Source organism: Lucilia sericata, unplaced genomic scaffold (assembly GCF_015586225.1).
Source record: "Lucilia sericata isolate MDLA Ls3-8-SP2 unplaced genomic scaffold, ASM1558622v1 Contig000014F_arrow, whole genome shotgun sequence".
Lineage (NCBI taxonomy): Eukaryota > Metazoa > Arthropoda > Insecta > Diptera > Calliphoridae > Lucilia > Lucilia sericata.
Genome location: NW_023994053.1, coordinates 1,083,249 through 1,108,318, shown reverse-complemented (window position 1 = coordinate 1,108,318; position 25,070 = coordinate 1,083,249). Strand labels below are relative to the sequence as shown.

The window sequence follows — 25,070 nt, the reverse complement described above, 5'->3', positions numbered from 1 at the left end:
ATTAATAATAAATAATAATTATGATCATTTAAAGTTAATAAAAATAATATTTTTGTTATGTTTTTTCAACAAACTTTAGAAAAGTTTTTAAATATTGTGTAGTTGGAAAAAAAATGTTTAAGCATTTAAAATTTTTAATAAAAAAAAAAATAACAACAATAAATTGATACAGACCATCATTGACCAAATGATGATAAACAAACAAAAAAAAATAAGAAAATAAATAAATAATTTTAACCTAAAATGCGTATCTAAAAGAAAAATTAATTGATATTATTAATAAACAATTGTAATGATAAATAAATAAACAAACAAAAAACAAACAAACAAACTTTCAATATTTATTTATTTGCAAACACAAGACAGGTGAGTGTTTAATATAATGGTATGTTTAGTGTTAAAAAAAGCTTTTTTAAAAGCTTAAGATTTCATGTGTATTTTGTTTTTATTTTCAAGTTATTTTGTTAATAAATTTCAAATTAACGGTCGCTCATAATAACCAACTTGTCTGAACTATTAATTAAATACTTGTAGATCTAGTGTTGTTAACTTTTTTTTTTCATTTTTTTGTTTAATTTGTTTTGTTGATATTCAAACGTTTTGGTTATTTTTCAAGTTTGATTTTATTTTCTTTGCCTCACAAAAGCAATCTACGTTTATTTCTGTTCGGTTTAAAACTACCAAGCGAACCGTTATCAAAATTAGATCGTCAAAAGCCTTTTAGCAGTAAACATTACAATAAAATATATATTTATAGACAAAAATAACTATAAAAAGATAAAGTAAATATTTGCATATAGTAAATATTTATTAAACAAATATTCATAGATAATTAATAAAAATAAAACTCAAAAATGAGTGGTGTTTTACGAAGAGGGTCCTTAAATTTCGATTTGGACTCGTATTCGAAACGTGGTAGTGTCGAATCAAATCTATACGGTGGTTATCGCGATGCCAAAGGATCACGTACACCTGAAATAAGTGTTGTATCGTTAGATTTTCGCCGACATTCTGACGATCTTAAAAAGGACTCTTTCAAAGTGATCAATAATGAGCAAACAGTAGAAAATATCCATAAAAGAAAATGTCTCAGTGACGATGTGGACAGTGATATTATTTCCAACTATATTGGCCACTATGGCAAATGGAATTTTATTTGGACATTGATATTAAGCTTATTTCAAATTCCTCCAACACTTCAAATGTTTGCCTTTGTTTTTCAGGTGAGCCATTATTAAATGAAATCTTGTTTACCATAAACTATTTTCTTTGCTCACGACTTTTTCATGTTTTAACATTTTAATCTTTTTTTCTATTAATTTAAATAACTTTTGCATTTATTTGTTTGTACGTACAAATATTTGTATATAATCGAGAGTTTTTTAAAGGAATTATATTTAATTGAAATTTTTAAATTATTAAGAGTGATGCTAATTTTTTTGTGATTATATTTCCTTAACCCATTCGTGAAGAATTTAATTTTAAACAAATTATTATTAATTGAGGAAATAATAAGAACTTTTTCAATACATATTTTTTAATAAAAAATAAATTTGGTTAAAATCTACTGCACTTAAAAATTATAAAGTTAAAACACGTAAGAATGTATTGTCGGCTATGGCCGTCCATATGATACCCTACAATATTGAGTATGTTAAAAATGTTGATTATTTTTTTAATAATAAAGCATTTAATTTGTTTTTTACCTTAATTGAAAAATATTTTAACAATTTTTCGACAAAGAAGAGATTTTTCAAAATGCAAGGTTAAATATGGGCCTATCCTTGTAAATTTTGGTGGAGGGATTTACGTTTACATTAAAGTTTTTTAAGCATTGTATTATAAGTGAACTTTGACCTTCATTCTCTGAAAGGAACTTTGTATGGGGCCTAGGGTCAAATGAGTCCCGATTATTACGACTTATATAAACAAGTAAAAACACCTGTTACAAATTTAAAATGTGATTTAGTTTTCATAATAAAGCATTTAAGTTAAATTGTACCCTACATCAGATATACTTAAGCCATTTATTGTTGAATAAAATTGTGGACATTTAACTCAAATTTTGAAGGAGACTTTGTATAGGGGCTATGGTCAATCAAGGCTAGTATAGAACTTGGTTTTACAGTTTTTTGTCGAGATACGAGTATATTAAACATAATTATAAACTTAAGAGCCTTATTCGGCGGTTTCAGTTGTATGGGATCTAGGTGAAATAATGGACCAATGTTAACCATTTTCAATAGGCTTCGTCTCCGGTACCATAGAAGATCATGTGCCATTGAATTATCTTCAAAATTGCGACCTGTAGTTTGATTACAAGGTTTACAAGCCCTATTCGGGGATTCAGTTGTATGGGGGCTAGGTGAAATAATGGACCGATGTTAACCATTTTCAATAGGCTTCATCACCCATACCATAGAAAATCGTTTACTGAATTATCTTCAAAATTGCGACCTGTAGTTTGATTACAAGGTTTACAAGCCCTATTCGGGGATTCAGTTGTATGGTGGCTAGGTGAAATAATGGACCGATCTTAACCATTTTCAATAGGCTGTCCCTGTGACAATAGAAGATCATGTACCAAATTTCATTGAATTATCTTCAAAATTGCGACCTGTAGTTTGATTACAAGGTTTACATGGGCGGACGGACATAGCTAAATCGTCTCAGAAAATGGACGACCAATGGATAGGACCAATATTATTGTGCTTTACAAACATCAGCACAAACCCAATATACCCTCCCCACTAAAGTGGTGTAGGGTATAATAAAGTTTTACCAATTTAACATAATTATGAGCACAAAAGCCCTATACTGGGATTACGGTTTTATGGTGACTAGGCGTAATAATGTACCGATTTTAAGCAATTATTTTGAAAATTGCGACCCGTAGCGCAAAGCAAACAGACAATTTCTACCAACTTCTTAATTGTTAATGTGTCTCTTGTTATGTCATGAATGACACTAGCCATCAAACTTTTAACTCTAAAACCAATGTATACTATTCTAAATTTTTCAGCTGTGATGACTCGGATAAAGTGTGAGGGAATCTAGGTCTTATTTTCAAAGAGTCGTATATTCGAATATGCCTTTCACATGGACTTGGGGGAATTATAGACCAAACTCTTCAGAATTCGTGAGTGATTAATTTCTAATATTAACACATTTTGTAGAATTAGGAGGTTATATGAAAGAAGACAGGGTCAATTATGGGCCGACCCTTATACAATTTTGTAGATTTTGGTTTATAAAAAGACTTTTTTAAGTAAATTTTCATTACTCCACTTGCATATTTAAGACAGAACGGGACCTTATATGGGGGCTAGGATCAAATGTGGATCAATTTTGAACATTTTCAATATCAAGCAAACTATATTAAAGGAAAATAATTTAGCTCTCTAGCAGATTCCGTTTAAACCCTATCGTGTTTTCAACAGACATATGGGGGCTAGGATCAAATACCAATCAGGCTGCATAGTTAGAAAATAATTTAGCTATCTAGCAGTTCCCGTTGAAGTCCTATCGTATTTTCAACACACAGATGGACGGGAAGACGAACATGGCTAGATCGTATGAGAATCTTTATTAGATTAGGACCTAGAATATGTATTTTGTGGGGGTAGATATAAAAAAGTAAATTCACTATGTTCGACTCTTTTGTCGGCTTATAACTATTTTTCACTTCCTATAAAATTCCTTAACTTTAAACAAAATCACTGATCTTGTTATTAATGATCTCATACTAAGGATTTTATCAAATTAAAAGTGTTTCTGAGCCAAATTAATGAACAATTTTGATGAAAAGTTTTCAATATTGTTTAATATTTGGACACATTTTTCAATGTTCTAAAAGTTGTGAATAAGACTATTGGGAAAATGGAAATATTTGGCTTAGCAAAACTGTCTTAATTTTAAACGAATAGAAATGCATATATATTTCAAGGAATTTGTAATTAAATACTTCAATACAATTTTGTTTAACTGATCAAATCCAATAATATAAATAAACAAATGTGTGTTGGTAAAAACATATTTTTGCAAAAAACACTTGTTGAATAATTAAAAATACATACATACATACATACAAACAAAACAAATAACGCACATTTGACTTTACAAATGAAGTTCATTGATTCGATTAATTGTAATATTCTTTGGTGGATTGAATGACATAACTGTTGAGCCACATTGATTGTGTTTGGAATTTTAATAGAATTTATAATTTAAAATTTAAACAAAAAAAAAATACATAAAACACATTGGAATCTTAAATAGTGAAGAGATAAAAGTGAAAATAAAAACAAACATAAACCACAAACAATTAGCAAGTACGAAGTACTTATTCCTGTGGACGCAAAATGTTGATAAACAAAACATACACTGTATTTATTTAATTATTTATTTATTTGTTTACTTAGTTATGTATCTAGTATGGGTATCTTAAAATTAAAGTATCCATATCGATTAAAAACAACACTTCATCAGTATTGTTTTGATTGCATGCTATAAATTATGAGATCAACTATATCTATATGGAGACGTTGTAGGTACGCAACAAAAATACTTGTGATGATGAATGTCTGTCTATAAGTATGATAAGAGATCGTTGGGTCTTTAGTGGCTGTATTTTAGTTTTAAGTGTCTACATAATTAGTTTTGACCATGGAGGTCGATTGTTAATTTATAAAAAGGTGACCTATTATATATTTTATGGATGGAATTATAATCGCACTTAAACATATCAACAACAGCTATGAAAACTAACAAACTATTTAATGTGGATTGTTATCTAAACGCATTAGAAGATACATATCTACAAGATATAAAATGAATCGGTAGCTTTTAGTTAGTAGTTTTTTTCCTCGGTTTTGTTTATAAAAAAACATACATTTTTATGTATATTAAACTACCTTATTAAACTATTAAATGTTAAGGTACACATACATGTACATATGTATGTATGTTTTTAAGTTTATAGTATGTGACCTTACTGGACAAGAAGAAAAAAATCGTAAGCCTTAAATAATAATAAAAACATTATATGAATGAGAGCTTTTCATTTTAAAGATATAATTTTTTCTATATTTTACACTATTTTGATATCGTAAATGAAGTTTAAATTTAATATCTTTGATTTGTCTTAATTATAAAGTAAGGGGAAATTAAGTAGAACAAATTCTAACCTGTTGGCCGATAGAAATTTGATATGCTTTACGTATATTAAAACCTCAACTATTGAACCCTTTTCTGAATCATTTAATTTTTGTTGATTTACAAAGTATTAAATTACGTTTGTATTGAAATGCAATTTAAAGTTTTTGTTTAACTTTAGGGCAGATAATTATTTAAACTTTGTTATTTAAATATTGTATGTGTGTCTGTTTGTATATAATAATTCATTAAAATTAACAATACACTTATGTCCTATTATATAGATTTTAGTTTTTTTTTGTTGTTTTTTTTTAACAATAGAATTGTGGTGGCGGTAAATAATATTAGCAATCAAAGACACGAACTAAAATCACAAACGTCAAACATCATCAATACATCATTATTTTTATTAGTGTTTTTATTATAATTGTAATCATTATTATTATGAGTTTTATTAGTATTTTGTATTGTAATTGTAAATTTAACTATTTAGTTACTTAAATCATTAACCAATTAACCGCAAAATTTATGCGAAATGTTGTTGTAAAATAATATTTTTCAACATGTGTGTTGTGTATGCAAAATAATACTCGCATGTCTTTTTTGACTTTTGCTAACAGATGTACGACAAGAGTTTTTTCTTAAAAACTGCTGGCTGACCGCTTTAACTGCGATTAATTTTTAGTTTTTTTTTTTTATGGAGGTTAATTATTTAATAACACAGTATGAATGCTGTGTGAAGAATTCATTTAAATGTGAACTTCTTTAAGGAAAAATAACGTGATTGTGATCGATATGTTATTGATTTCAAACAAGATTTAAATCTTGTGAACTTATGAACTAAATGTTCACACTGCACCATTAACAATTGAAATTTTATACATTACTAGCTTTACCCAGTGTGCTTTGCTACCCTAAAAGCAGTATAAATAAAAAACCCACTTAACGATTTTGAAGATTCTAACTGCAATAGTTCTCTAGATTTACAATATGTTACATATTAGAGATGCCAAGCAAATTACTGAAAGTTCGCCAATTTCTATCTATCTATGAAAAATTTGAATAATATAATAGTTTCCAAGATATACGAAATTTTGTATTTAATTCATTTATGTAGTGCCAAGCCCCCAATTGAAAGCTCGCCCGTTATTCTCTAAATGTTCACATGAATGTCAGAGTTTTTTATGTAAAATTTTAAGATTCTAGCTCTAGTAGTTTCCAGATATACAATTTTTCTATTTCATTCATGTGAGGGCTTCAAGCTCCCCAGATGAAAGTCCGATCTTTTTCCTCCAAAATATTCAGATGATTATTGAAGTAATTTCTGCAAAATTTGAAGAATCTAGTTCTATTAGTTACCCAGATAAACGAAATTTTGTATTTAATTAATATGGGAGGTACCAAGTCCCCCATTGAAAGTCCGCCCGTTATACTCTAATTGTTCAGATGAATGTCAAAGTTATTCAAGTAAAATTTGAAGATTCTAGATCTAATAGTTTCTCAGATATACGAATTTTTCTATTTAATTCATATGGGGGCTCCAAGCCCCCCCAGATGGAAGTCCGATCTTTTTCATCCAAAATGTTCAGACGAATATTTAAGTTCTTAGTGCAAAAGTTGAAGAATTTAGTTCTATTAGTTTCCCAGATAAACGAATTTTTGCATTTAATTAATATGGGAGGTGCCGCTCCCCTCATGGGTAGTCCGCCAATTTATTTCCCAAAATGTTAACATGGATGTTAAAGTTATTTGTGCAAAATTTTAAGATTCTAACTGTAATCGTTTCTAAGATAAACGAATTTTTGTTTTAAATTTATATGGGAGGTGCACGCGCCCTAATGCTAGTCCGCCTACTTTTTGTCCTAAATAATCATATTGACACTAAAGTGGCTCCGACAAAATTTGAGGACTCTAACTGTTATATTATCTCAAATATACGGATTTAATATTTTCTAATATGGGCGTGGCACCTCGCCCACTTGAAATTTCAAAACAAAAAGTAGCCTATTACCTATTCCAGACATACAGGAATACGCTGTGAAAATTTCAAGAAAATCGGTTCAGCAGTTTTGTAGTCTATAACGTTCAAACATACAAACAAACACACATTCATTTTTATATATATAGATAGAAGATAGCATACCAAACTTACCAATATTAAATACATACAAAATTTTGTTTACTTTTATAAAAAATTAAAATTGATTTAAACATTTATTAATGTTTCAGTTTTTACGTTCAATATCACATGAATAAATTCGCATTCAGGAAGAAGCTTGTATTTTGGGTTTCATTCGTTTAGCTTCCACATTATAAAAAATTTCGAAATTACTATTTGAAAAAAAAGTACTATAAAATACCTCATATTTAATTTAAAATTTTATGTTTCAAAAAATATAATTTGATTAATGAAAAAGTACCAAAAGTCCCTTTCAGTAGATTCTCATTCACTAAAGTCCCTATATTTTAAATTTTATATTTCTATGTTTAATATCGTACCATCGTAAAAATGAAAAAGTACAAAAGTCCCTCTCAATAAATTCTCATTTAATAAGGATGTGTTCCGGTTAACCATTATAGAGAAACCAAAATGTATGTTCCTAGGTTGAATATTTTAGAAAATTCAAAAAGCACCATTTATGAGATAAAAAGTACTCTCTTAAAGAATCTTATTCATTGAGGACCGTGTTTAATAATCATGTGTTTTGAATTCATATTATAAAACATACAGAGTATCATTTGAAGAAAGAAAAAGTACCAAAAGTGGAATAAATTCTACCTTAGGGGAAAGTTCTAATAAAAATAGTACAATTTTTCCCCTTTTCGCTTAGAAATATACTTTTTTGAGGATTAAGTTTACAAAATGTTCCGTATTTAAATCTATATATCACAAATAAAACTCAAACCATTCAAATCTGCATTCTTTTGTTCAGGAAAAATTGTGCTTTCAAAAAGGTACCAAACAATTTACTCGAATTTGGTCCTATATAGGCCTTAGTACTCGAATTCCAAAATAATATACCAATAGCTTATTTTATGCGAGTAAATAAACTACTTTTTCAAATTTTATAAAAAATGGTTCAATGAGTTTGAATAAAATTAAATTTCCCGTTTTTCCCCCTTTTTGGTACTTTTTTCCCCAGTGAAATAGCAAACATTTTGTTTCAATAAGTATTACAAAGTTAGTCCGTAATTTAATAGGAATACTTCAATAAAAAAAATACTTCAAAAGAAAAAGTTTTCTTAATGTGCTAAAAAAAAGTACCAAAAAAGTCCCTTTTACACCCAAAAAGGGCTGAATTTTAAAAAAGTACAAAACAAAACTAATTTTGGGAGATATATATAAAATATTTACAAAAATGTTATTTTGTTTATTGGTTAAAAAGTTATAAAGGTCCAAAAAAGGTACCAAAATCACCTTTGTTGCACATTTTCACCCCTTAAAAGTACGAATTTCAAAAAAGTACCAGACACCCATCTGCTTATTTTGAGAGTAGATACATGTGCATTTCAAATTATTCTTGTATCTCTAATATTAGGTAAGATAATTAAGAAAACCAGTTTTACCCGTAGGCTATTTTCTAAAAGGTATATTGGATCAAGGGCCAAATATGTTAAAAGTTTTTATATTTCTGACTATTTTGTATCGATCTTTATAGACTTTATGACGAAACTTTATCCGAATGTATATATCGCTAGGTTGCCTTATATTTGAGGTCGCTATAGATCGATCCATTCATTAATTGTTATGTACATTGGGGGAAATTCGACAAAGGGTCTTTAGTAGGACTTGACCGAGCTCTGAAAGAGTGATTAAAATCATACATCTTTCTGAAGTATTATCTTAATTCTATCATTTTTAAAGTATTTATGAAATTCATTTAGGAAAACATTTTAAAGTTATTAACCCTAGCTGTTTCCTATAGGGGTCCTCAAATGCCAATTATAACGATTGTAACATAATTCACTTATTTAAGATTGTTTAACTCTTTCACGTATACGCGATACCGGTTTTACTCGATGAAGAGCATATTTCAGGATATTTGTATGGGGTCTAGGTGAAATCGTGGACAGATATTATTAGCCATTTTCAATGACTATTTTTGTGAAAAATTAGCAAACATCACGACTGTATAACGTTGGAACCTGTTAAACGATTTTAACAAATGAACTGTAGTTTGATAGTACAAAATATTCTAGTTGCCCTAATACAATTATTGTAAATTTGTTTGTTGCTAACCTCAACAAACTTATAATGTCACTTTAATCAATAAGATTATAAATGAGATCAGTCGGACAACGGTTATATATGGCACCTTAATAATGATCAAAATAGGTAACAACTTTATAAGTTTACTACTTCCTATTTTGTTTACGCATAAAAAATGCCTATTATAAGTCAATTAAATATGTAATGTGCCATTTTTTAATTGCTTTAACACACATTTAAACATAAACGTATGTATATACTTACAACAATTAATTTGTTTATTATGAATTTTATTTTATTAACTTTCTACTTACAAGTAATCTAATGGAAGGTCATTAACTTGTATTAATTGGTAGTCTAATAAAATGCATTTAAAGTTGTAAAAATTCATTTAGAGGAAATTTTTATTTATTCAGTTTACAATTAAAAGTTAGCCCCATCTCAGCAACCTAATATTTCGTCACTTTCAATCAAAAACAAGTAAGAAAGTATAGTCGGGCGTGACCGACCATATGATACCCTACACCAGTTATGAATATTAAATGTGATTTATTTTTCATAATAAAGCATTTATCTTCTATTACCATGTTCCGATACATTTAAGCAATTTATGGATGAAAAACTAATTTTCTGAAAGAGGCTTTATATGGGGGCTAGGGTCAAATATGGACCAAGCCTGATAAAATTTTTTGAATATATTTATATTTACAAAATATTTTATTGTGCTTAATTTCATCGCTATATTTGTGTTTATAAGTTAATTTTGGACATTCAAGTCATTTTCTGAAGGAGACTTTGTATGGGAGCTAGGGTCAAATGAGGCCCGATCTCTATGAAATTTGGCAAGGTCAACAAGGCTTGTATAAAACTTAGTTGTGCCGCTTTTTATCAATATACAGGTATATTAAACATAATTATGAGCTCAGAAGCCCTTTTCGGGGGGTTCTGTTTTATGGGGGCTAGGTGAAATAATGGACCGATTTTAACCATTTTCAATAGGCTTTGTCCTTGGGCCGAAAAAGGAGTGTGTGCCAAATTTCATCCAATTATCTTGAAAATTGCGACCTGTACCTTGCGCACAAGGTTTACATGGACAGCCAGCCAGCCAGCCAGCCAGCCAGACGGACGGACGGACATAGCTTAATCGACTCAGAAAACGATTCTAAGCCGATTGGTATACTTTAAGGTGGGTCTAGGACGAATATTTTTGTATGTTACAAACATCAGCACAAACCCAATATACCCTCCCCACTAAAGTGGTGTAGGGTATAATAAAGTGGTGTAGGGTATAAATACAAATTTTAATCAACTTTGATGTGTTTTAATTATTATCGTTGCTCTTTTTTTAGTTTGTCTCGCCTAAAATAACAAGTGGAAATTATCAAGTTGTCATTGATATGAATATAATTTCCGATTAAAAGCACTTGTTCGTAAAAATGTAAGTTTTCTTACTGACAATAAAAAGCACACTCAAGCTTATTTTACACCAACATCTGTTCGTATATATGTACATATTAATACTTAGAGTATAGTACTTTCTAAAATATAATAATGAATTAAAAGACAAAAACACAACTCATACGCTTACTTAGAACGACAAATTGAGTTAAATATCAGAATAAAATAAATGCAGAACAGAATAGTCACAGTAAAACATCGTTAATGCATTAAATGTTAGTAAATCTGAAAAGATTTATTAATAGATCAACAAACAAATGTTTCTGTATAACAATAAAAACGCTTTAGTTAGATGTAAGGAATTTTGTAAATCTATCACCTAAAGGTAAATATAGTTAAAATGGTTTGATTTTAACTGAAAAATATTTTTTTTATTTAAGTGTTTTTTTGCTTAAAAAAATTGGGTTAAAAAAATATTGTAAAAACATAGACCGATTCTAAGGTTTTTAAAACTTATTTAAAGAATTAACCAAAGATAATATTCGAATACATAAATCCCTATATTTAGTTGTAATTTAAATTTTATGCATAAATCATGTTAAGAAAATGAAACTGAGAGTGTTGAATATACACTCCCGCTCACTTAAATTGGTTCACTGTTTTGTTTATATTCAAATTAATTTTTTGCAAAAAATAATGGACTAATTGGTTATATTAAAATTTTAAATAATAACATTATGTCTTAGGTATCACTAGTGAGACAAAAATTAGTGCAATACTTAATAACCGATTTTTAATAATTTTTTTTTCTAAAATACTACGTTTTGGAACAAAATTTTTTTTGGCTTATTTTAATAGGTTCGTCATCTTTAAATGACAAAAACAACAACAAATTGCATTTTTCATGAAACATTTTTACAAGGTTTTAGAAAAGATTTACTAAGGAACATATCCGCCATTACTGATATAACTCCGAAAATTCGAGGTGATAAAGAGTTATAAAGATTCTTAAGTAATGGCAAGGAAATTTCGGTCCAAGCCTTTTTAGTTCCTTCAATACTGTCTGCCCGACCTATACACATTACGAGAAAGAATATCCGAAACCTTTTCAATAATAAATAGATGAGAAGATTATGGAGGCCACTCCAAAATTTTTACATTCTGGCTTCGAATCCACCCTTTTACAGCCCTGTCGGTATGGATCGGGGCATTATATTTTTGAAATATCCACGGCAATGGTTCAAAGATATCCGAAAATGTGAAAAAAGCTGTTTCCAGTATGACATTACAATTATTACAATTCTTACTAGATGAAACAAATTTAAGCTCACATGTTTCATAATACGAAATTACCCCCCTGCTGTAACACCCACTTTTTCTCTAATTTTTGCTACAGAATCACTTGACTTGGAGGAACATTTTATGAAATCTCTTCTATCCGCTTTTGTTTTGACTCTATATTCAGTTCCATTTATGTTTTCCTAATATTCAAACAGTTTTCTTATAAAATTGCGAATAACATTCTGAATTTGGCCAATTTTTTTTGCAAATTCCTGTGATTTTGGACAGCTTCCAATTTTAGACGCTTGAATTTTGCCATTTTATTCTTTAGTTGATGGCTTACCGCAACCTATTTGTTAAAAAATATATTGTCTATATTCACAGACAATAGAATATGAATGGATTTTACTCACTGCCAGCAGTAAACTGATTTTATTCTGATTGAACCTAATCAAGTCAGCCAAAAAAATATAGCTAAAAAACGTAGTATGTTAGTAAAAAAAATTATTAAAAATCCGCTATTAGGTATTGCGCTAATTTTTGTCTCACTAGTGATACCTAAGACATCATGTTATTATTTAAAATTTTAATATTACTAAATAGTCCATTAGTTTTTGCAAAAAATTAATTTGAATGTAAACAAAACAGTGAACCTATTTAAGTGAGCGGGAGTGTATTTATCTAGATATAATAGTTTATAGACAAGTACAAATCGACATTTATGTGAATTAGAATAATAAATATTTTTAATTGTTTTAAGATAATACATACATACCACTACTAACAACGACATCATAATCATTATATGTAAACAGGCGCAGCAGCAGCAGCAACAGTTGGGGCAATAGCAAACGCAAAAGCAATATCTATTAGTCAATGGAGGGCTGCAAAAATAAAATAAATACAAAAATACATTAGTTTTTATTTTCTAGCTTAACATTTATTTATCTGTTCTCAAAAGATTCAAGAATTATCAATGAAAAGGTTTCAACAATATTTCTCATTTCAACTAACAGCAGTTATTAAATAGACAAACTCAATGACAGTAGTAGTTGTAGGACAAGTTGTGGTAAAATATTATTAGATATAATGTGTAGTCGCAGCAACAAAATAAAAAGATTCGATCCAACTGCTGAAGAACAAGCATTTTTAAATAGTGAAAATGTAAATTTCAATAGTTTAAACGAAGATGAAATTGAGTGGGTGCAATCACAACGTCTCTATCATATATTGGGACAAGGTGGCCTGTGGCAAATAGTGTGGTGTTTTATATTATCCATGTTCCAAGGCGTTTCCACATTTCATATATTTACGTTTGTTTTCCAAGTAAGTTTGTTCAGCGATATCATGTTTATTACGTTACGATTACGATTACGAATTTTTAGTCATTACGTACATATAACTGAATGCATAGTGTGCAGTACGTGTATGAATTTAATTGCAATTCAAAATTCTTGTATTTATTACATTGCAACATCTTTTTTATTTATTTTGTTCGTTTTTCTTTTTTTCCATTATTTGTACTTATAAAGTATTTTTTTATTATTTTTGCTATTAATTTTATTGCCAATGTTAATAATTTTTTTTGTTACCGCTTCAATGTTAATGTTGTTGTGGTTGTGTTGTGTTTTATTTCATACTAATATTAATTTAATTATAGTTAATTAAAAATGTATTTTAGGCAATACACATTGTAAAATACAAGATACCAAGAACTATAGTTTATTAACTATAATTGCAATATTTCTGCATGAAATTGTTGAAACGAATGTCTGTGCATTATAAAGCAAATATAAAATATTAACCCCGTAATTCCCCTAAAATAGTTTATATTTGTTAATAAAAGCTTGATTGAATTTACATTAAAATTACAGTTTTTAAGGCCCCATATATGGTCCCCTTATAAATAACTGAACGCAATCTCTCTATAAAGTTTCATAAGGATCGGTTCATAATTGCTCTTAGCCCCATATAACATCTCATATAGAAAATCTTTTTATTTTCTTCGGGATCCAAATCTTTAAAAATCCAAAAATATGGGTTTAGGGGATTTTTGTTTTTGATGTGACAATTTTGTCATTCTGTTCCATTTAAAGAATACTATATTTGCAAAAGGAATCATCCCATTCGGAACCTTGTTTTCCAAAATATGGATTAAAATATGGCGATATCATACGTGACAAAAAACGGAAGTGTTTTTAAAGTACATGTAAATATTTACGAAAATCTGCGAATTCTGTAGGTGTATCTTTATACCCACCATCAAAAAAAATGGGGGGTATATTGATTTTGTCATTCCGTGTGTAACACATCGAAATATTGCTCACAGACCCCATAAAGTATATATATTCTGGGACCTCGTAAGATTCTAAGACGATCTAGCTATGTCCGTACGTCTGTCTGTTGTTGGCACGATAGCGTCCACAAAAAAAAAGATATTGAGATGAAATTTTCCCAAAATATTTTTTATTGATCAGAAATGTTTGGTATTGAAAATGGCCAAAATCGGTCAACGATTTCCATAAAAATGTACCCATACAAATGTACCCCGGAATATTGTGTAAAAAGCTTCAAACATTCACAAATTCGTTGTTTATGAAGCAAATGGCACAAAATTTAGCATAAGTCAGTTTTTTGACCTCCGAAATAAAATTCTGAATTATGTCGGACATAGAACCACAATTGGCCCTACCCCCCATATAAGGTCCCCTTTTGAAAATTACTATAATTCTGATTACTGGCTTAAACATACGAATATAGCGACGAAATTTGCTAAACATGGGTTTCTTGCAAGCCAATATCTCTCCACCAAACTATATGTGGATCGGTCCATAATTGACCCTACCCCCCATATAAGGTCCCCTTCAGAAAATGACATTAACGGTCGTTATTGTCGTAAAAATACGAGTATAGCGATGAAATTTGACACAAGTAAGTTTTATATGAGCCAAAATCTCTCTACCAAATTTTATGTGGATCGGTTCATAATTGGCCCTACCCCCCATATAAGGTTCCCTTCAGAAAATGACTTTAACGCTCATTATTGGCGTAAAAATACGAGTATAGCGATGAAATTTCACATAAGTAAGTTTCATACGAGTAAAAATCTCTCCACTAAATTTCATGTGGATCGGTCCATAATTGCCCCTACCCCCCATATAAGGTCCCCTCCATAAAATCACTTTAACGCTCATTACTGGCTTAAAAATACGAATATAGCGATGAAATTTCACAGAAGTAAGTTTTATATGAGCCAAAATCTTTCTACCAAATTTTATGTGGATCGGTCCATAATTGGCCCTACCCCCCATATAAGATCCCCTTCAGAAAATGACTTTAACGCTCATTATTGGCGTAAAAAGACGAGTATAGCGATGAAATTTGACATGAGTAAGTTTCATACGAGTAAAAATCTCTCCACAAAATTTCATGTGGAACGGTCCATAATTGCCCCTACTCCCCATATAAGGTCCCCTCCATAAAATTACTTTAACGCTCATTACTGGTTTAAAAATACGAATATAGCGATGAAATTTTACAGAAGTAAGTTTTATATGAGCCAAAATCTCTTTACCAAATTTTATGTGGATCGGTCCATAATTGGCCCTACCCCCCATATAAGGTCCTCTTTGGAAAATGACTATAATGCTGATTACTGGCTTAAACATACGAATATAGCGATGAAATTTGACACACGTAAGTTTCATGCAAGCCAATATCTCTCCACCAAACTATATGTGTATCGGTCCGTAATTGATCCTACCCCCCATATAAAGTCCCCTCCATAAAATTACTTTAACGCTCATTATTGGCATAAAAATACGAGTATAGCGATGAAATTTCACAGAAGTAAGTTTTATATGACTTCTCTCTACCAAATTTTATGTGGATCGGTCCATAATTGCCCCTATCCGCCCATATAAGGTCCCCTTCTGAAAATGTCTTTAACGCTCATTATTGGCGTAAAAATACGAGTATAGCGAAGAAATTTGACAGAAATAAGTATCTTAGGAGCCAAAACCTTTATGTGGATCGGGCCTTAAATGACCCTATCCCGCATATAAGGTCCCTAACAGAAAATTATTTTAACGCTCATTACTGGCCTAAAAAAGCGAATAAGGCGATGAAATTCGATATAGTTTTGTATGAGCTAACATCTCTCTACAAAATTTTGTGGGGATCGGTCCATAATTGACTCTACCTTTCATTTAAGGTCCCCATCAGAAAATAACTTAAACGCTCATTACTGGCGTAAATGAAATTCGATGTAATTCGACATAAACTAATTTTTAGCTAAAATCTCTCTACCATATTTTATGAGGATCGGTCCATAATTAACCTTAACCCCGTATAAGGTCCCTTTAAGAAAATGACTTTAATGCTCATTACTGGCTAAAAAATACAAGTAGATCTATGAAATTTCAAATAAATAAACTGAAATCTTCCTACCGACTTTTGTGAGAATTGGTCCATATGTGTATATATAACCCTACTCCCTATATAAATTAACATATTTAATTCGAAAGAGCACTGTCAATAGTTAAACCTCCATTAATGGACCTCTTTCAAATATTACAATGATGTTCTCATTAATATCGATACATAATAATAAAATATTCAAAATATCAAAGTTTATTTATATGACAGTGATTTGATGGTGGGTATATAAGATTCGGCATAGCCGAATATAACACTCTTACTTGTTTTTGTTTTAATTTTTTACACTATGGGACATATTGTTCATTAGTAATCCATAATTTTTAAATAAAAAAAAATTCATATAATTTTATAATGAACATTTTTAAATATCGTACGTGACACATCGTATGTAACGGATTTTTCTCCTGATTTTTTTTTTAGGTTATAAAATATATATTTTGGAAATATATACATACACACACTTCAACAAAGCAAAAGGAGTAGGAAAGTGCAGTCGGACATGGCCGACCTATATACATGTTTAAGCAATTTATAGATAAAAATAAAAAACTGTAGTTATATGGTGACTAGGGTCAAATATGGACTGATCCCCATAAAATTCTAGGGTGTGATTTTAATTCATATAAAACTTATTTGTGCCAAATTTTATCATAATACTAGTGATTAGAGGTGAGTGACGGTCGTTTAAGTGTTTTTCTGATATTAAACTTTGAATGGAACTAGGGTCAAATGAGGTCCAATCGTTATGAAAATCGGCATAAAGGTTTAGGCTTATAAACATTTTAAATCTGAAGGGATAGTATTATAATTAACAGAATTATGAGCTAAAAAGTGATATTTTCGGGTCCGTTTGTATGGCGGCGAGGTGTAAAAATTAACCAATTTCAATAATGTTCAACAGTCTTCGTCTTTGGTCCTACAAAAGATTATATACCAAATTTTGTTGAATTATCTTAAAAAATGCAGAAGTTATAAGGGTTTTATTTTTTTCAGTCGTGGTTTACCTTTTCATGGAATTGTCCATATGTTAACCATTTATGGCCAAAAATTTTGATTTCTTTATTAACAAGAGGAAAAAAATTTTTGATTAAAAACTAAAACTCTGTTGAATATAACTCTTAGTTATAGTTATCAAGACTTATTTTAGAATTAAAAAACACCTAAATCATCACTATGTATTGAGCTTCTTGTAAAAAATTATGCATTTAATGGGTTTAGTGCATAATTTTTACTAAAATAAAAAGGTTCTTAGCCCATAGTGCAGTTGGAAAAATTACTATATTTATTTTTAACATCTAAAAGGTTTTATTTACATTTAAACTTAAAATGTAAATCACAAAAAAAATAACGCATTTTATTTTGTCATTATAAAATCTTCAAGATATTTAAAACAAAACACAGTTTTAATTTTAGTTTTATGACGAGAACATCTGCTTGTTGTTGAAAGTTTTAAAATTCACTTTAAGTTTTAATGCAATCCTCCTTAAATGATAATAAAATTTGTGAAGAAATTGAAACGGATTTACTACTGCAAACAGGCGGAGGAAGTTATGCATGTGATGAGCTGGTGGAAAGGAAACAAAATAAAATATTTGAAATAAGTCTTGGTAACATTGGCCGATGGCAGGCAAAATGGTGTGCAATTTTATCAATATTTCAATGCATATCGACCATGCACTTATTTTCATTTGTATTTCAAGTATGTAAATTTCATTAAAAACTGATCGATTTGACTTACGTAGTAATATTTATTGGAAAACTAATTAATTACAAGTAAAAAAAAATATGTAAACAAATAGGTATACACAGTATGTATGTTTATTTAGTATATTAATACTACTGTTTGTTTTAGAACTTTAAACTAACAAACAAATTAATATATATAACTAATTAATTTATTGATACCAGGTAACAAGACAAAAAGTGTTTTTGCGTACAGGTTTTGTACATATTTTGTTCTGTTTTTATTGTCGGCCAACTGCTGCAACGGAAGTTCATTGAGCTGAAACATTTGAATTTTGTGTTTTATAACTGGTTAGTTTAGAATTTCAATTGTTACAATATTTTTTTCACATATTTAAACTTCAGTTAGTCAGCCAAACAGTCAGTCAGTTAGTGAATCAAATTATATATAGAACTTTTGCAAAACAGAATTATGTTTTTTACAACCATGAAAATTAAACGCTTGTAAACGAAGTAATTTTTTCGTTTGAAATTGGCCTTTTGCACAACACTGCGTATGTGGATCATGCATTAAAAGTGCTGTAAAGTAATGTGAATGTTGAAAAATTAGAACACTAGTTTTATATATTTGTCTTTCCTATTTACTATTTTACTATTTATATGTTTTATATATTTAGAACAAGTATTTATAAATTACATTTACCTCTTGTCTGTTTACTTGTAAACATAAAAATGTACAATCGTTTGGAATCAAGTTCATGTTGTGTTCAAGTCATGTATTTCACGTAAAATCAATTCAGTTAAATGTGTAATTGCAAGTATTTTACTTTAAAGACATTGTTTTATTTCATTTTAATTTGTATTCCCTCTTTATAATCATTATTTACAATCTTTAATTAATTGTTGTATTTGTTATTTCATTTTATTTGTAACTTGCATACCCTGGGTGCTTCGCTACCCTAACTTAAATACATATAAAATTTTGTTTAGTTTCATAGAAAATTAAAATTGATTAAAAATTTTTTTAATGTTTCAGTTTTATACGTAATATCACGTGATTAAATTCGCATTCAGCAAGAAGCTTGTATTTTTAGTTTCATTCATTTAGCTTCCACATTTTAGAAAATTTCGAAAGTACTATTTGAAAAAAGTACTATAAGTACCTCTAATATTTTATGTTTCTGTGTTCAATAATTTATACAATTCAAAAAATATAATTTGATGAATGAAAAAGTACCAAAAGTCCCTTTCACTAAGGTCCCCACATTTTAAATTTTTTTTCAATATCTATGTTCAATATATCAATATCGTAAAAATATCAAAAAGTAACATCGGAAGAAAAAAGTTACAAAAAAAATCTCTCTCAATAAATTCTCATTTAATAAGGACCGTGTGTTCCGGTTAACCATTATAAAGAATCTAAAAGGTACCATTTGAAGAATAGAAAAGTACCAAACAGATTCAACTTACAGAATATTATTCAGTCAAGACCAGAAATTTCAGAAAATTAAAAAAGTACCATTTATGAGATAAAAAGTACTAAAAAGTTCTCTCTTAAAGAATCTTATTAATAATCATGTGTTTTGAGTTCACATTAAATAACATACAAGGAGTATCATTTGAAGAAAGAAAACGTATCAAAAGTGGAATAAATTTTACCGCTTAGAAATATACATTTTCGAGAATTAAGTTTACAAAATGTTCCGTATTTAAATCTATATATAACAGATAAAACTGAAACGATTCAAATCTGCATTCATTTGTTCCAGGAAAATAGCGCTTTCAAAAAGTACCAAACAATTTAATCGAATTTGATCCTATATAGGCCTTAGTACTCGAATTCTAAAATAATATACCAACAGCTTATTTTGTGTGAGTAAATAAACTACCTTTTCAAATTTTATAAAAATCAATAAGTTTGAATAAAATTAAATTTCCCGTTTTTTCCCTTTTTGGTACTTTTTTCACCAGTGAAATAGCAAAAATTTTATTACAATAAATATTACAGAGTTTTAATAGAAACAATTCAATAAACCGAAAAAGTTTTCTTAATGTGCTAAAAAAAAAAGTACCATAAATACTGTTTTCTCTCTTTTACACCCAAAAAGGACTGAATTTTAAAAAAGTACGAAACAGGTGTCTCATAATTTTGGGAGATGTATCCAAAATATTTATAAAAATTTTATTATGTTAATTAGTTCAATAGTTATAAAGAGCCAAAAAAGCTACCAAAATCACCTTTGTTACACATTTTCACCCCTTAAAAGTACGAATTTCAAAAAAAGTACCAGACACCCATCTGCTCATTTTAGGAGTAGATACAGGTGCATTTTCTTGTATCACTAATATTGTGTAAGATAATTAAGAAAACCTGTTTTACCCGTTTTTTCCCCTTTTTAACCGTAAATATACAAATTTCCAAAAATCCCTCCTTAGTGGATCTACATAACCAAAAACACATCTACTCTCAAAATTTCATGATTAAAGGTTCAGCCGTTTGGGCTGTGCGATAATGAATCAGTCAGTCAGTAACGCCACTCTTTTATTTATATAGATTGCATCAAACCGTACACCATCAGTTATTCTTTATTAAAAAAAAAATTGTTGAGAATTTCTAACTCCGACACTATTTGCAATTTAATTGATAATACAAGCGTTTGAAATATTTTTCAACTCGTACATCTAATTACATTTGAAATAGCGGCCGGAGTAAATACACTGAATACAAATTAAGCATTTTTCTCTATTATATGATGAGTACTTCTGTAAATGCAATACTTATTAATACATAAAAACAAAACATATGTATGTACTCAGGATCCTTTGTTCGTCTGCCTGTTGTACGGGTACGGGTACGACTAGATAAGAGAGAGCTATTTTTACTACCTTTTCTTTAATTATATATTTCACTTTCGTGAAAAGGGTTTATATTGGATTATTATTTTATTTGAAATTTCTACAATTACATTTTGCGACACTGTAGATAGTGACATCGATTTAGCAATGCCAAAAACAATTTTCTAAAGGCCCCAGATATCTGTGGTATCCAAATATTCAATAATTCTACAGTCATAATTTAAAATCAACAAAATCGGTCTATAAATAACGGATATAATCAAAAATCCGAGACAGCCGCTGAAAATTTCGTCAAAATGATGACAATTTTTTTGCATAGACCCAGCAGTTCGGTCGGACAGTCCCGAACTGCCTATTTAACCTACCACTTAGAGTTAACCCTAACACCATGTGCTTGTCCTACGAGGATGTCATGTCATTATGTTTGTTTTTTAAGTCTCCCGACTCTCGCTTAAAATGGGGTCACTAAAATGACGATTATCTTCACCCTCGTTTAAAAAGAGTACATTCGTGACAAAAGATGAATTAGAGTCTACCAGGTGGTTAGGCGTTAGTGGAAATCACTGTCTTTGTCGAACTGTTTGTCACTGGAAACAACAACAATGTTTAGCATATATTTTTGTTATTCTATTTTTATTTTTTGTCACAGCCAGGGACGTGAAACAGTACTTTACTTTAACTTTAATCGGTTTTAGACCATTTTTTAAATCTCCCCCAATTGTATATCGTCATAATAAATGTAAACAAATTAACTCATTACAGACTGCCGATAAAGATTTTTGGTGTGCCAGACCCCAACAAATGAATGGAATGGATGTAACAACATGGAAAAATCTAACACAAACCACAGATTCTTGTTCAATTTTAAATATCGATTATAGTGAAATGAGTACATTGGATTCGCTGTTAGATTATATTAAAACACCACTACAAACATTAAATTATACATCATGTAATGAATTTGAATTTTCCCCCGATGATAGCGAATCAAAGACACTGGTACAGGAATTCGGTTTAGTCTGTTCGAAACGTCAATTATTAAGTGTGGTTGAAATGTGTTTTCTAGCAGGAGCTGCTGTTGGTAGTGTTTCAAGTGGTTGGATATCTGATCGATTTGGTCGTAAGCAGACTCTAATGGGTTTTGCATTTGTTCAAACTACGTTCGGTAAGTTAAATTGCAAATGTAATGAATATGTAGTATGTAGTTTGAGAAAAACTTTAATGACACTTATTTTGATTTATCACTTACATACATGCACTTCGTTTAAAACAACACATTGTAAATTTAAATTACCAAACAGAGTTATAATTTGCAGGATTCTAACGCCATCATTTTAGATAATTATAAACACAAATTGTTATTTACATTCTATTTTTTTTTTTTTTTTGCATTTGTAGGTACTATTTTGGCCTTCTCATCTTCTTTGGCCATGTACATGACACTACGTGTTATAATTGGATTCGCTTCAATGACTGTGGCAGTGGTTAGTTTCGTGCTTGTGGTCGAATTGGTCTCCGGCAAATGGCGTACAATTATTGGCATTTTGAATATTTTACCGGTTGCAGTTACATACGTACTAACAGCAGGAATTGCGTATTTTATACGAGACTGGCGTACGATGCAATTGGTAATATCGTTGCCATGGTTCTTTATTTTGTTCATATGGTAAGTGGAAGTAGAGGATGGGATGGTGGTTTTAGCTTTAAATAAAAATTCATCATTTAGATATTTTGAAATATTTAAGCTCATCCTTTTCTTTTTTTTTTGGTTTTATAACAGGTACTGTGTACCAGAATCGCCCAGATGGCTTTTGGCTACCGGTAGACTTGAAGAATTATATGCCATTGTAGAAAGAGCGGCCCGTATAAATGGTACCACTTTACCCACAAACTATAAAAAATCTTTGGAAGCAGTTGTACCAAGACAAAATACAATCGAAACAGTTGAAGAGGCAAAAATACCTAAAAATGAAATGAATCCAATTTCAACAACAACAGCAACACAAACGAATAAACCGAAAGAAGTGATAACAAATGATGTCAGCCCTTTGGTCGTGGTATTCAGTAAAGCATATTGGCGTACTACGTGTTTGACTCTTGTCGTTTGGTTGACACTGATTATCATTTACTTTGGTTTAACTTTACATCTGAGCAATTTGGGAGGCAATATCTATGTAAATACAGTAAGTTATATACTCATGTTATTTTATATCCTCACGAAAGTATCCTTCTTCAGGATAAAATTTTAAAAAATGAAAAATATTCAATTGTTTACATCAAAACACATGTATGTATGTAGGTTTACTTTACAAAAGAAAACACATCTATTATGATAAATATGTGTACATATGAACCGCTTTATCTATGTATGTATGTCAACCTAATGTACATACAAAAATATGTAGTATATTTTATTCTAAGAATGAATAAATTATTATCTTTTATTATTTATTTATATTATAGGCAATTGCGGGTTCAGTGGAAGCTCTTTCAATTTGTTTAAGTATTTTTGTTGTATTGAAATTGGGTATACGATTGAATTTAATAACATACATGTTGATACCGGGCATTTGTTGTTTGGCCACAAATATCGTTCCCAAAGGAGATGAAAATAATATTTATATTATTGCTCTAGCCATGATTGGTAAGTGGTCTGTTTGTCTGTCTGTCTGCCTATCATTTTTTATCATTATCATCAGTATTGTCATCAAATAATAATTTTTAAATTGAAATTTTAAATGTTTTTTTTTTTCTATTTAGCAAAATGCGTTATTGGTGCCAATAATGCCATCATACCGACCTACACTGCCATGCAGTATCCCACAGTTGTGCGTAATTTTGGTGTTGGAATGGGTAATCTGGCGGCGGGTGTTGCTTTAATACTTGTACCGTATATGTGGCTCTTGGTAAGAAATATTTATTTTTTTAGCGATTTTTTTATTAACAATTGATTATTTTTCTTTTCTTAGGAACATATTGAACCCTTGTTACCTATGAGTATAATGGGTGTTAGTGGTCTAATTGGCGCAATAGCTTTGGCCATGATGAAAGATGTTGAAAACTAGATATAGCTAGACATTAGACACGCACGCACATGTTAATTTAAATATTTTTAATGCATGCAAATCTAAAAAGCATCTGTGATATACATAAATAGTAAATTGTATTAGAAATATTTCATTCTAATTTTAAAAATTATTTTAAGAAGTCTTACAGAGCTTTCAGTTTTTAAAAGATTATACATTATGACATCACATAATTATATAATTTTAATAACAATTCCATTTGAAAGGAAACCATTTTCAATTACAATATTCTTGAAAAACCCGAATATTTAAAATTACAAGTCGTTAAAAAAATAGATTTTAATTAAAATATAAAGAAAGAGTTCAATAACATTAAATTGTGATTAAACAAATTTATATATTTAAGTTTTTCTTTATATACTATACCAGTTAAGAACCTATAATGTTAAAGCTAAATGTCTTAAGTATGCTTTTTAAAGTTTAAATTGTTAATTTCAGCATTTATGTTGAACTGCAGTGAATTTTCGGATTGATAACCGTAAAAGTAGTTAATTTTAAGTCACTTTTTTATAAATAGTTTTCTTTTGAAGCACTATTATTATTCATTTTTAATTTTTTTGTAAAATCATCATGTTATTATATTTTGTAATATTTTTATGAATATAAATGTTTTAGTTCCCACCATCAATGTTAATTTAAATTATTCACAACTAGTTCACTACAAGCTTATTTTTATAAAGACATAGAATATTTATAGAAATCGGAAATGTACTTTATATGCAAGCCATGACTGATAGATATATTGAAGATTTGGTTACCGAATATACATATTTGGATTCTATAAATTGATTTCAACAAACATTCAGACATAGCTTTCCGACCCGATAAAGTAAATATACTTTAGGATCCTGTTGCTTATAAGCAAATTAAGAACAGGAGCACTGTTATGTTTTGATAAATAATTATTTATCAAAACATAACAGTGCAAGAACAAGCTTTGTGTTTTTATTGTTTTGTTATTG

General features: G+C 29.4%; 2 protein-coding genes across 3 annotated transcripts in view; one reads left to right on the top strand and one right to left on the bottom strand.

Annotated features, from left to right (window-relative positions):
* The window catches only part of LOC119604847 (histone deacetylase complex subunit SAP18), a 54,040-nt gene that overhangs the window by 16,955 nt on the left and 12,015 nt on the right, over window positions 1-25,070 (bottom strand). The window contains exon 3 of the transcript XR_005231555.1: window positions 12,819-12,927. The gene's annotated coding sequence lies outside the window, so the exon portion shown is untranslated. The remainder of the gene's footprint in view (window positions 1-12,818; window positions 12,928-25,070) is intronic.
* Window positions 855-24,722, top strand: LOC119604786 (organic cation transporter protein). 2 transcript variants are annotated; one of them, XM_037957625.1, is made up of 7 exons: window positions 855-1,223; window positions 21,785-22,187; window positions 22,421-22,688; window positions 22,803-23,205; window positions 23,486-23,666; window positions 23,783-23,928; window positions 23,992-24,722. In XM_037957625.1, the coding sequence occupies exons 1-7, from the start codon at window positions 855-857 to the stop codon at window positions 24,085-24,087; spliced, it is 1,866 nt and encodes a 621-aa protein (XP_037813553.1). In that variant the 3' UTR covers window positions 24,088-24,722. The 2 variants fall into 2 exon arrangements, with proteins under 2 accessions (XP_037813553.1, XP_037813561.1); XM_037957633.1 differs by lacking the exon at window positions 855-1,223 and adding an exon at window positions 17,897-18,182 and having other exon boundaries at window positions 23,992-24,720.